The sequence below is a fragment of the Nesoenas mayeri genome (assembly GCF_963082525.1).
Source record: "Nesoenas mayeri genome assembly, chromosome: 1".
Classification (NCBI taxonomy): Eukaryota; Metazoa; Chordata; class Aves; order Columbiformes; family Columbidae; genus Nesoenas; species Nesoenas mayeri.
The window spans coordinates 60,870,629-60,884,553 of record NC_137541.1 but is presented as its reverse complement, the minus strand read 5'-3'; the positions used below and the strand labels follow the sequence as shown (position 1 = coordinate 60,884,553).

At 45.8% G+C, this 13,925-nt stretch overlaps 1 protein-coding gene across 4 annotated transcripts in view; it reads left to right on the top strand.

The window, feature by feature from the left end:
* The first annotated feature begins 1,352 nt into the window (after positions 1-1,352).
* SSBP1 (single stranded DNA binding protein 1) overlaps positions 1,353-13,925 on the top strand; it is a 55,005-nt gene continuing 42,432 nt past the window's right edge. Inside the window, exons 1-6 of one of the 4 annotated variants that reach the window (XM_080363569.1) lie at positions 1,353-1,485; positions 2,671-2,731; positions 3,680-3,820; positions 4,483-4,570; positions 4,786-4,874; positions 6,206-6,374. In XM_080363569.1, coding sequence (XP_080219695.1) covers positions 1,462-1,485; positions 2,671-2,731; positions 3,680-3,820; positions 4,483-4,570; positions 4,786-4,874; positions 6,206-6,252 — 450 coding nt within the window. In that variant the 5' untranslated portion in view covers positions 1,353-1,461 and the 3' untranslated portion in view covers positions 6,253-6,374. Of the gene's footprint in view, positions 1,486-2,670; positions 2,732-3,679; positions 3,821-4,482; positions 4,571-4,785; positions 4,875-5,207; positions 5,296-6,179; positions 6,375-13,925 lie in introns of those variants that run through there. The other 3 variants (XM_080363571.1, XM_080363568.1, XM_080363570.1) reach the window with 3 other exon arrangements.

Genomic DNA, 13,925 nt, shown 5'->3' with positions numbered 1-13,925 from the left:
ATTTGTGTTGTCCAAAAAGCTCTGGCTGCTGAATGGCCCTGTGAAAGCAGAGGGTCTGCACAGACCAATGCCCCATATTCGTTCTCCCTGTTGTGGTTTTTGGTTCCCTCACGAGTTATGATGAGATGTTGGCTGAGGGAAGAATGACTATCTTACAAGTGTCATCACAGGATTTAAGATTATTGTCCTCAGTCTTTTACCTGTTTAATTTATTGTGTAACTGGTCTTGTTCTAGACTAAGAATAGGTTTGCCATACAAGGTAAAAGATGGCATTTCCTCTACTGGCTGCCTTCTTTGTTTAGTTGGGCCCTGTTATTGATGATGTTTTTGTGGTCTTAACCCTCTGGCCACCTGTGTGTCTTTGCAGGGGAGGTAGTGGCTGTACATGGAGATGGCATCTGGAGCTGGGTCCTCCCAGGAGTGAGGAGGTTGGGACTCTAGTAGACAGTTTCAACTACATGTCAGGAGACAGACTGGTTACATAGCAGTCCTGCTGGGCTCAGGATGTGATTGGAGTGGTGTTTCACTGAGGGGGACGAAGAGTAAAAGGAACACTGAGTTAAACAAGGCCTTTCTTGTGGAAGTTGAAGAAACTTTCAACTTCCAGCAATGAGCACAAAGTCATGTGACTGACTAATCTATCACAGACTAGTCGCTGCTACTCAGTTTTATGTTGTTTGGCAAGGACTCCTCACTGAAATTGGGGTAAATACCGGTGATGAGCTGTTAGGTGGGTCTGTGCCTACTGCCCTTGCACCTTGCTGGTGCGACCGCCTGCGAACTGTTGCCTGTCAGCAAAGGTGAGGCAAATAAGAAAAGGCTCTTTAGGCTCTTTTGTCAGTTTTGAGTTGCCCATGTGAAGTGTCTATATATTTATTAATGTAACTTTTGGAGTCCTTGCCAGATGTGTGGCTGTGGTAGTTGGGCTGAACAGTGTATTGTTATGAGGGAGAGTGTAATGTTGGTAACTTGGTTTTACTGAAGTTTGGTTTTAAGCGTTGGACAGTGCTGGCTTTTAAACTGTTACAGCCTGTCTTTAAGAAGCAGAACGTGCCAATAAAGATTTTAATCCTTTTACCTACGAGTGACTTCTTTGTTTTTTCCCCTTTGAGCCCCCTTCCCGGCCAGCTGGCCGCTCCCAATGCCCCGTATGCGCCAGGGCGGCTGAGGGCCGGCGCTGCGGTCGGGAGGGCCCTCCCCCCCGGCACAAGGTCTGCGCAGCCCGCCCTGCGCTGCCCCCTCCCGCCCCCGGCTCTCCGCAGAACCGCCGCGGGGAAGGGGGGGACATGCTCGCGTTTCCGCCCGGACCCTCTTTGCGCAGGATCCGTGGCGTCCCTTCCGTTTCCGGCCGTCTGCGGGGCAGAGGTGCGGGCGGTGTGGCCGGGGGTATTGGGGGCGGAACGGGGCTCCCTCCGGCGCTGCTTCAGCCCTGCTTTTCCCTCCGCAGGCGCGGCGGCGGCATGTTGCGGCGACCGGCGTGGCAGGTAGAGTTGGGGCGGGGCGGGAGCGCCGGGTGACGGTTTAACGGTTCCCCGAGGGAGCGGCGCGCGGGCCCGGGCGGCCCCGTCCCGGGCTCTGGGGTCGGGCTGCAGCCCCGGCGGGAGTTCGGCCCTGACCGCACGTCCCCGAGTGGCTCGTGGGGAGGGGCGTTGCCGAACGCTGCCGAGAAGCAGCTCCTGCCCTTTCTCAGGTAGCAGTGGGGCTCGTAGTAACTTTGTTTTCACAGCAGCGGGTTTTACCTGCTGCCATCAGTTGTAGGGGTGACCCGGGATCCCGAACCCCTGACTCTCGACAGGGAAATCTCTGCAGTCAGGGGCTCGGCCACCTGCCAGCGCCTTTTCCTGTATGAACTATCTGTAGATGCTGCTGCATTTACCGCAGCACTGAAAACCTGGTGTATTACAAGGTCTGGCTTGTGCACAGAATGAATCTTTGATTATTTGCATATACATCAGTGGACCATACAGGCATACCAAAGAACTTCTGCTTTGCATGTTGCATTTTCTCTGGTTTAGCTCCTCTGTTCAACACAAGACCGCCAGTCTTGACTTCCCTTAAGTTTTGCAGTCACTTTTTATAGGAAGTGAGCTTTCTTCCAGTTGCTGTGCATGGGCCTGTTGCAGAGGTGTTCCTGGGCTTTTCTCCTAGGTATATTTGCTGATTTTTGCCAGCATCAAGTCAGTTCCTTTTCTTTTTGTCACTCATGTTTAGCTGTAGCACTCAGCTTTTTGTGACCTTGATTTGCTGCTTGCTTGGAAATGAGGGGTTATCAGTGCATCACGGTGATGAGTGAAGAAGAATGTTGATGAAATTTCCAAAACCTGAAGCCTATCAAATTAAACATCCCCCTGACTTCAAACCTACCCCCTCTTCTGTTTTGTATTACAGGAAAGCAGTAGTTACTGTATGTCCCAAAAATAATTGTTGAAAACATACCCTTGGGCCATCTTTGTTCCTGGCAGCTTTTTGACCCCAGTTTAGCCAGTTATTCTTTCCATAATCCCGTTGACTTCATTTAGCTGAACAGATCTTCCCTCGCCTACCCCCGTAAGTCACTGGAAAAGAACATACTTGGAAAACCTCTGTAAGCGTTCAAAAAAGGAGGTGTAAAAGCATGTGAATACTATTGATACTTTGTCTTAGAAACTAATATCTGTCTGTTCCTACAGGTGCTTCGCCAGTTTGTAAGACATGAGTCCGAAACAGTTGGCTCATTGGTACTGGAAAGATGTAAGTAGCTCCTGAGGTACAACTTAGCTGTTACTCTTTGTGGTTTTTATCTCAGTTGTAGAATGGCTGAAATACACCAAGAGAGAAACAGATAAGAATGATAGCTCCTGAATGCAGTAACTAAGAATGTGTTGTTTCAAACAAACAGACTCTTAAGCAGCTTCTTGTGTGATCTTTGCCAGGTCAAGCAGCCCTTAAGAGGGGAAAGAAAAAAGCCCTGACATGGACTACAACCTGTAAAGGGCAGGTAGTCGAGCTTTATCAATGGCAGCGAATCCTGTGTGCTGTAATCATGTTTCCTAATACCTGCCTTTAGGTGTCTCATGCTTATTTCTGAAACTCTCCTGTGCCCGAGGGACTTGTTTGGGTGCTAGTGCCTCAGTGAGGTTTGCTCCAGGTGTACACTTCAGACTTTACCATTCAGTTCATGTGTTGATTGTGCAAGAGTGATGCTTCCCTGACCTCCTTCTGTTGCCCTTGAACAAGGAGAAGGAATAAATTGTGTCCACCTAATGTTGGTACCTGTCTAAAAAGTAGTGATCCTCTGATTCAGAGCATGGAGTGTAATAGTGTAACCTTGTTGTTTTAAAGGTACTGTTTTATGGACAGAACAATATAATGATAAGTTTTTATCACAATGAAAAAACATAAATTCAGAATAGTCTCGTGACATATGGATGTGTCTGTGGAAAAGATAACAAAAGAGCAAAAAGAATAAAGAACATTTAGCTTTCTAAATGAGCTTATTCAGTAGTGGTAACAAATAGAACAGGCGCAGTCAACCATCTGCAGGGCCTGAATAAGCCAAATGCCACAAGAGCTTGAAAAATGGTTTGGAGGTGCAGAAAGTCATTGTCTGACCCTTGGCAAAACCTGCTGGCTTATGATTTGCCATGATTAGAACCATAATGGTTCACCTGTGTGTATATTTACTCTCTCATGTTTTAGCCATGAATCGTGTTCAGTTACTTGGTCGGGTTGGCCAGGACCCTATCATGAGGCAAGTGGAAGGAAAAAATCCCGTTACCATATTCTCTCTTGCAACCAATGAGATGTGGCGAACAGGGGATAGCGATGTAACCCAGGGAGGTGAGTCTGCAATGAGCAACGTGCTTCTGCTGTGTTCCGAGGTCATGTTTGCATATGCGGTGGCACCACGCTTTGTCTTCAGGCTGCCATGTAAATCTCTCAGGTGCAGGGAAGTTCTTTTCAGGTCAGTAGAGATGCTGGTGTATTTGTGTGTCTTTTACGGATCTCCAGCAGCACATACTGAACAAAGATCTGCATGTTAACCTTCCTCTGGATGAGAGGTAAGAGCGTTGTTTCAGCAGTTTTTCACTGTTGGGGTTGCCAGCGGTGTAGCAGCTTCCATATTCTTGTTGTATTCCAAGAGGAGGAAAAAAAAAGGTATATTTTCTCTTGGATTCTTCTATCAGTCTGCAACTACAGATGTCTCCTATTCTCTAACTTGCTCAATGTGGAATATGTGAGGGGAAAAAAAAAAATCTAGCACTGGCTTCCAGAAAAACTGATCTCTTAGTTTAAACTGTGCTTCTGCACAATGTTTTCATTTGGACACAGGTGAATGGAGCATTGAGTTTTAGTACAGAGTGGGAGACTGAGTTCTAATATACTTCCATTTTCAAATAGCTTTTCATAATTTGAGAACGCCAACATGTTGAAATTAACTTCTGAGGCCTGCATCAGAAAGGGGATTTGGCATCCAACTTTGTTATTTTTATGTAACTTAGGTGATATCAGTCAGAAGACAACATGGCACAGGATCTCTGTCTTCAGACCGGGCCTCAGGGATGTTACGTATCAGTATGTGAAGAAGGGGTAAGTGAATAGCAAATGTGGTTGAGGATTTAATGCCTTAATAATTGATTGATGTAACAATTAGAGTCAACAGGAGCTATACTAAGTGCCATAAAATAAGTTAGCAGACCAGCTACAAACAACTGATGCAAAAGCCTATGTATTCAGTATCAGATACAGAGGAGAAAACAGCAATACAGTTCTCTGACCAGAACCACATTCTTGATTTTTTTCAGTTCTCGGCTCTATGTTGAAGGGAAGATAGACTATGGAGAATATACAGATAAAAACAATGTGAGGCGTCAGGCCACGACAATTATAGCAGGTAAGGAACAACATACATTGCCCTACCTTGCCCTTTTAAAATGGAGAGGGGTGGAGGGCCTTTGAGCTAGAGCTTGGTTTGTCTTCAACCTCAGTATCCACACTTGGGAATTTTGAGAGAATGAATGGGCTGTACTACTAGATGACCTCTGGCACTGCTTGTGAAGAGACAAAAAATGAGAGCATATACATGCAAACTGTTACATAGTTTGTTTGCACAAACAGTTGGTGCAGGAGGTCGTGTGTGTTAAGAACACTGTCATGTAGTACTGCAGGTCAGGCAGTTTCCCTTTCTAAGCAAAGTTTGTTTAGTAGCTTTGTTTTGGTTTTGCAGGGAATTTTTTCTTCCTGTTTAAGACTGGAAGCTTCACCAACTTTAAGAACCTCTCTGAAAGATATTTTATGTGGGGATAACTTGATGGAGAATTTAGAAAGACCTCAGTCTGGTAGCTAGTAGCAGTAAGAGCACAGAATGGGTAGGGACTAGACTTGTCCCTTGGGTAGACACAATCAAGAAACGAACTGGGAAACTCAACTTTTTGATTCAACCTTTGAAGAGCATGTGCATTCTACATTTTTACTGTGAGTAGAGCACTAGCTTGTGGCCTTTGAGGGAGAACTAAGATAATTGGGTAGCAGAGCAAACATTTCTGTTACACAAGTATATCTAAAAAAACTGGGCTAGAGAAGAAGGAAAAACAACCAACCAACCAATCATGGTCCTGGGTCTTTCTGCTGTGCAGCCTCTTTAAAACAATAGTAATCAAACTTTTACATGAACAGTTCAGCTGGTGGTGCTATAGGTTACTGTTTATAAATAGTTGAAGGGGAGAAGCAAGTCTGTCTTTTAAAATAGTTTTTATCCTAGTGGTTTCTTTTTGGTGTTCAGTATCTCCAGTCTCAAGATGCTTTAGAAATTACTGAGGCTTGATGAAATGCAAGTTTCCTATAGTCCCATTGGGTGATGACATCGTAGTGCATATTGAAAATGACAAAACAAAAAGGAAAGAAGCTGTAACTGATAGAGATCATAGTAAAAAAATTAAAACATTATTTTAAAATGTTTCTAGTATCTTTGACTGTTCAGCAGCTTTTCGTCAGGTTTGGCACACTTGCTTCACAGTATATATGGTTGCCTTGAGTTGTCAGCTTTCTGGGGAGATAGAGCAAGAACCCTGTATCAGACACTGTTTTATTTTATGAACTATTCTGTTCCGAAATGAATGTCTTTGCAGCTTATTTTAACACAAAAGTAGGATGCATTTGTGGGTGTTCAGGCTTGCAACAAGGCAAAAGATTCCTGAAGATTAAATTTTCTTTATTTCTTTTCAGATAATGTGATTTTTCTGAGTGATGGTGGTATGAAAGAAAAGGTGTGAGGTCGTTAGTGCTTGGATCCACGCCACTTCATTCCTTTTTTGTTTTACAGAGCTTCATAATTCTGTAATCATGTATAATGCTGTAGTTTCTTTAAAGGATAAATAAAATGTTTGATACCTATAGGGTATCTGTGTGTGTATCTGATTTGTTTTCTTGTGTGCTTTCTCTCTGTTCATCATCATTTGGATTTCTTTCTTAAAAGACAAGGTAACCCAGGTAGCTATATTAATTCTTGAGCTGATGAATATGTAAATGAGTCTCCTTTTGCATCTTCAGCCATTTTCAAGCCTTATATCCTTGGCTGCTTGAAAAATCTCTCTTCTATCTTGTGGGGCCTGACAGCCTCATCACCTCTCACTGTTAATATCCCTCCTGTGTTCTGAAGGTGTCATTTTTCCTTAACTAAGTCAGTTTAAGGCAGACCCAGTGGCCTCAGTGGGTGCTGAGCTTGACGTTTCTCTTTCACAGCCCTGGAGAAGGTTTCTGCGTGTTGGCCTCTGCCCCTACACTGATCGTAGCATTTGATTAAATCAGTTGTTGTCTCTCACCAAACCCTGTGTTGGTCGTGTGCTTAAATCTTCGTTATTATGGCATTTGACATATGATGACTCCATGATGACATCAGTCTCATCCCAGTGCCCTGTTAGGGTGCTATGCTTAAGGTCTGCCATCAGGAGGAGCTGGAGGAATGTCTGCCTTGGCTGTTACTTGTGAGAGGCCTGCAATGGTGTGTGAAAAACAGCCCTGGGCCAAGATTCTCAGTTAATGTGGGAGTGGTGTTTATTTTAAGTTTGTTTTTTTGTCTAAAAGACCCAGAATTATTAGTATTGCTAGTAAAAAAAATGCACAACTAAAGGTGTTTCATTCTGTTGCATGGAGAAGTGGTGAAATTCCCACTGTAATACAATGTGTTGTGAACAGGGAAAGAAAAATATTAGCAGTGACTATTTCCTGCCTTCAGAGCTGGTGGGATTCTATATCTTGTTTCTCTCTGAGCCCAGTACAGAACATACTTATTTATAGTTTTTGCAGGTTTTCCTCACACAGAATGATTATCTTGTTTATGCTTTTCTTTATGAGCATTGTCAGTAGTACTGAAAGCTTCAGTTCTTTCAGTTCAGCATTTGTTTCTGGTTGAAGTTAATGCTTCCACTAGTGTCCTAGCCCCTGTCACTGGCATACTGTAGTGTTAGACATACTGAAAATGCTTAGCTTTTTATCCACAAGAGATTGTGGTATCTTTTTACATACGAAGTCCTGACTTTAATTCCTGAAACAACTACTTGTTCAGTCTGAGCCTGTTGTACTGCTGGGAGATGTGGTGGTACACTTCTATAGCAGTGATCTGAATACAGTTTGTGTTTGGTCCACACAAAATTTTCCTGTTAGCTGAAAGCTGGAGTTTGTCTTAAGCTTTCTTTGTATCTGTGAGGCCTTGAGTGAATGTGCTAAGCCTCTGTTTGTTCGGTGGTTACCTCCTTTTCTGCACCCTGCTGTGGTGGTGGAGCTCAGCACAGCTCATGACAGTGTCTGCTTTGGAGCTTGGGAACTGGCTTTCTGCTCCAAACTCAGAGTAGAAGTGGCAGCGATGATTCCTGTCACCGCTGCACATGGAGTGACCAGAACTGCCAGAACTCCTCTCAGTTATGGCTGAATGGCTCATGCTAATCTCTGCCTCTGGCTCAGGATGGAGACAGAGCTGAGCTAGCACAATTTATAGGATTGGATGCCAACAAAGAAAAATATTCGCTCAAGAATTTCAACTTTTCTTGCTTTTCTGGTCGTTCTATTTAAAGTTGCAAGCATGCTTTTAAAGATTGACCTCCTACAAAGACAACACATACCTACTTTGAGATCACATTGTTTGAAAAGTGATGCAGTATCTTGAGTGTTCATCACAATTTTGCAGTAGGGTAGATATTCACAAATGGCTGCATCAGTAATAGATATAGTTACAGCAAAAATAACCAGTGGCAAAGGTGTGTTGCACGTTCAGCTCATAAGTCTGCTTTGCTTCTATGGAGCAAAGTTAATCTATAACTAGAGTGATTTTGGTTATGAGAAAATCAAGTGTGAAATTAGCATTCCTATAGCATCTGGCTTGGGCTTTTTTCATGGCTAGGTACTGGTTCTGTGAGGAAGTGTTGAAGAATGGAAGTTGTTCCCACTGAGTTGAACACGGTGATACCTTGTTTATAATTAGGCAATGTGTATTTTTCCATGCTGTCCCTTGTAAATGGCATTCAGCTTTTGCTTGTCCATGTTAACCTCTTGTGTAAACTGTATTCGGCAAACCCTGATTGCATACATCAACTGGGACATTTAGAGGTATTTGACCTTAACAAGGAATGTATTTTATGTATTTATGGAGATAGATTGGAAGAGAAAAAATAGAGATTATTTTGTTTTAAAATGACAGAGCATTTAAATGAAGTACTTGGAGTATTTCTTAACAGTGCTGAGACAGAGCTATTTGGGCCTGCAACGCAGCTCAATGCCACTCAGTTATTTCTATCAGTCTGGTGTAAGGTGTAAGAAACCTCCTTTTCCTGTGCTTGTTTCTGTTTCATGTTTGATTCCTGTCGCAGCTCTGCTGGGAGGACTCACAGTGCTTGTAGGAGCCTGCTAAGAGCCTGTGCAGAGAGGCCATGAATTGCAAAGGCAAGAAAGCTGAATTAGTGCTTTGAGAAGTCCCTGGGTACAAGAAGTAGTCTGTACCAAGTATGTGGTTTTAGTAGTAGGCTGTCTCCAGTACTGGAGATCCCACTTCTTTCATGAGTATTCATGTCAGTGAAGGAATAGAATGCCAGGATTGTGGGAAGAAAAATTCAGAATTCTTAAGCACACCTTCTATTTTTAGCTCTGAAATTTCTGTAGTGGAAGCCTTTTTGTCAAGTAGTGGAGCATGTCTGTACATACAAACTAAGACTTGGTGGCTGTTTTATCTTGGTGAGCTTTTCCACACAGCAGTGTGATTTGCATCTCATTTATGCAAGAAATTTGATTTGTTAGTACATTACCAGGTACTGGGTAGCACAAGTAATGTGTCTGCATGTGACACACAAAGAAATAGACTTCCAGATGGTTTCTAGAGAGACATCTTTTTGTGGGAAATGTGTGTTACTGTGTGTGAGATTTATTTCTTCTGCTTGTTGCTTTATGTCCCAGTTAAAAAAATAAGCTCATTACCATACTTTTCAGTTTCAAAACAATCTCCAGCAACTACTGTGATTAGAAACTGATTGCTTAGTGATTCTTTGTGTTCTTAGTCCTGAAGTTTGTGCCCTGTACTTTTTGAGAGGTGTTTTGTTTGTTGAAGAAACCTAGCTGTGGCCATTTTCTTTGGCTTTCAAGAGGTAAGATTTTTCATTTGTAGCTGCTCAAAACCCTAGCAATTGTTATCCTGTAGGCTCTGTTGCTATTTGTTCTTTTCTTGCTGGTTGACTTTTCAAACTTAGTTGAACAGAATGGCTGTAGAAAATGGATAGTTATCTTGATCCTGGTTGTCACAAGTTAGAAAAATGTCACTTGTAAATATTTAATGAGCCTTTGTGCAACTGACCTGATCGAGAACTGAGTAATGATGTGGTTGCAGGAGTTGTGGCTTCTGTGACCCGGATCTGCAAGGAAAACAGAGCACCTTTCCTTTGCCCGTCATTTTGTGACATTATTAGGCTTGTATTATTGAGAGCTGCTTTTCTTTGATGCTTAAAGTGGTGTTTGTTTGGAGCTCTGGCTTAACAGCCTCCTCTTTCTTAGCTAGTTTGGGTTTTTTTGTGGGGGTTTTCTATATTTTTTTTTTCCTGTGTGGGCTTTTTGCTCCTTGCAGAAAGGTGACAGAATGCTCAGTAAACGAAAGCTGAGCTCTCCTCTCCCCTTGGTCCTATCTCTGCAGACAATAAACCCCCACCTTTTTATCATCTTGTAGATTGTTGGTCAAGTTTTGCACTGTCCCCCTGTACTGGAAAGTGAGTCCACATGCAGTTCAGAAGTCTGTTGTGAGGAAATGTTCCTACACAACAGAAGAAATCAAAATGCTCTCAGAATTATATGTGTTGGAACTTAAAAATACTACTAAAGCTGTTTGAAGAGGAAAGTTATGAAACATGGATAAAGAGCCTTTATTTTCAGCATGTTAGTAACTATTGAAATCTACAATTAAAAATCCTCCAAGAAATACAGGAAAAAATTAGGAGGATAGTTGTGTCTGTGTAATGTTCTTGCTGGTTTTGTGGTGCTTTCCACAGTGCCTGATTTCTGGTGTAGTATCAGTTTGTAACCAGCAACACATGACACATTAGACTGCTATCCTAAGTGTTGTATCAGGACACTGAATAATTAATATTCTCTGGAAAGGATTAATTTCCTCCACTTTTGTATTTTCTTTCTTGGTGCCCTATATGTGCTGCCAATTTTTAGCAGAAACTTGTTAATACAGATTTATTTTCCCAAGAATAACTGATGATGCAGCATGAAAACTTCTGTGTGGTCTGTATGCTGTTAGTTGCCACCATAAAGGGTGAATTGGTCATATTTCCTTACAAAATTTCAGGTAATTGTTTCAAGAATGTTGAAGCTCAAAAATGAGATGTAGCCTTAAACTTTAATTTTAATAATATAGCAGGAACATGGCAGGATGCCCAGTTACCAGTATCTAATCACTGGTTGCCAATGTCATGTTTTGTATTGGTGAATAGCCCCAGAAATGGATAGTCTGTGTATGAAAGTATTTCAGTTGCCAAAGAAATCTTCCAAGATGCTTACGAACACTCAGCGGTGCTGTGTACCACAGCAGCAGCTGTGCCTCAGTACCAATATTACAAGAGAGCCCTGGGGAAGTGTAGCGGGGAGAGAGAGACAATTTTATGTGATGCAAGAAGAGTGAAAACCATTGGGAAAAGCAGTGCGCTGATGACTTGGTGTGCCTAGTTTCCCATCAGTGCTTTACCCAAGGGAGAATGACAGAAGTATGTACTGTGCAATTTGTTTCCTAAATCAGTATTTCTTCCTGAGAAATGTGTTAGGATGAAAAAGTTCAGCCCAGTACTGTTGGTCAAATAGTAGTCCTTAGGAGACACTCATCCTCAGTATTTAAAAAAAACGAAGTTGCAGTCACCTAGTCAGCACCTTCTTTCTTCTTTTAAGGTGGCTTTTATTTTGTTGGCTTACAAGGCAAACATGGCTCTCCCTTCAGGCTCCTCACATGGGCAAAACACTAATTTAGTGCCCCAGCCCAAAGAAATTCTCTAGTCACAGCAGTGATTTTAGCAGGATCTAATGTCAGCCAACAGAGTGATGGAGAGCCTTTTGTTAAATGGATTATCACAAGGCAGCAAAAGCTTTGAAAGAACACATCCAATGAAAACAGGGAGGTTTCTGGATAAGGAACTGACCTTTACAAGTTTCACAATCTGCATCTTGGGACTGGCACAATGTAATTGCTTTGACAACAGTGCCTGACACTGCCAGGACACAAGAAGTTTCAAAGTTTGTACCTCTGGTCAGGCTTGCCAAAGTGGTAGCTAACAATTCAGGTGCTAGTAATTTGTCCTGAGCTGTTTTCTGAGCTGCTGAGGGCATATACTGGACTGATTTCTTTCACAAATAACTCATCTTTGCAGGAGATCTTTGGTTAGGGCAGTTATGGATTTTCCCTTCATATTCTTCACCAAACAATGTAGCTTTTGTTACACTATTTTTTTTAAAAAATCAATCAAACAAACAAATGTCTTAAAGGGACAACCCTGACAAGGTTATGAATATTTTTCCACTTTTTGTTGCTGCTGTGACTGATGGGTGCTGGGAAGTTCCTGTGACTTTGTTTTCCTCAGAGGGCCAGTCTAGGCTCTCCTTCCCGAGGACTGTATCGCTGTCGGCACAAGCGTTGGCTCTGTGGGTGAATGGAAGCAGCATGCCATGAGAGATGCAGCGTCAAGGGGAGCTCTGGAAGAGAGGAACGCATCAGGAAATCCAGTTAAAATTCAGGCACAACGCAGCGTGGAAATGCCAATTAGTGTTGAGCTGACCCACAGCAAAATCCCTTGATGAGCTTCCAGGAGCTGAAAGGAAACATGGAAGAATGCCCAGTTTCTTAAATCATAAAGATTTGGTTTATTTTGTTTTTAAAGAACAATGAAATGTCAACGTTGTCCCGGCTTGGCATGAAAGGAAGTCTTAAAATACCAGAATTTCCCATTGACTAGGATTATTTTTACTGCTGGTTGATGAGCCCCCTGGGAGTGGTGTCAGTCAACAGAGGATTCATTGCTGCCAATGCTGTGGCCGTGCAGAGTTTTAAAATGCTGTTTATCCTAAAGTAGCTGTTTTCTACAAAGTACGTTCTGACACATCTCTTCTCTATAGAGCAGGTAAGCTGAGCTCAGTCCAGCAAACCATGAGTGTTGTGTGATTTTCATGCTTCCTGTTTAATTAAACCACAGGACCAAAGGGGTTGGTAGCTTCAAACCGTAAACCCGCTGAAGGCAGTGTGAGCCCCGCAGCGGCAGCGCTGGGGCTGAGGGGACGGCGGGGCCCGGGGGCTGCCCCGGACGGTTACCGCTGAGCCGGCGGGGCTGGTACCGCTCCGGGAGGCCCCACGGCAGGCAGCTGTGCGGGCCGCCAGGCGCCGCTTCGCGCCCCGTCCCGCAGCCCCCCCGCCCTCACACAGCCGTCGCCACGGGGCGGGGCGGCGAGCGGCGGCTGCAGTCTTGTCGCTGCCGCGTTGGCTGACGAGCCCGTCGCTCCCGGCGCCCCCGGCGTTCCATTGGCCACGCGGGGCACGGGGGTCTCCCCCCACGCCGTGACGCGCCCGGAGGGTCCCCGCCCACATTCCACAGCTGGAGCCGTGCGGGGAGTGCCGATTGGCGGCCTCGGCTGCGGGGGCGTGGCGCGGCCGCGGGGCGGGGGGGGCGCGGCGCGCAGCTGGCGGGGTGACCCGCCCGCCCCGGTGTCCGCACACTCCCGCTGGCGGCGGGGACGCGGCCTCAGCCCGGTAGCGAGGCGGGGAGCGACCGGCGGGCGGGCGGCTCCGCGGCCCATGGGAGCGGACGGCGCGGCGTGAGCCGGCCGCCGCGGGTGCGCAGGGGCAGGCAGGGAGGCGGTGGATTGGCCGGCGGGGCTGCCCCGTTGGTTGCGGCCGCCATGGAAGTGTGCGAGAGCGGCGGGGAGCAGCCGCCGCTGCTGCACTGGGACCGCAAGCTGAGCGAGCTGTGCGAGCCCGCCGACCCCGACACCCTGCTGTGCCACACGGTGAGGAGCGGCGGGGGCGCAGCCGTTGGAGGGGCCTCCTGAGGGCCGGTGCCCGGCCGGAGCCGCCGGGAGGGCGGGGATGGGATGGCTGAGACGCCCCCCGTGGGCGCCGCGTTTCGGGGCGCCGTGGCAGGGGTTGTGCCAGGCGTTCTCGGCTTCCCCCTTGGGGCGGGGGTCGGTGCTGGCGGGTGGAGGCCTTCGGCCAACAGGTGCTCGCCCACCGCCCCTCCGCGGGGCCGGGTGCCCTCGGGGGAGCGGGGTGTCTTCGGGCAGGCGCCGGGACCGCGTCTCGCCCCGTCTGCGCCGTCGTGTCACAACTTCCTCCGCGCCCGGGCGCAGCCTTGGCGGCTCCTGGCAGTCGGGGTCCCGCTCGGCCCGCTGCCCCCGTACCCTTCTCCAGCCCGGGCCTCGCCTCTGTCCCCTT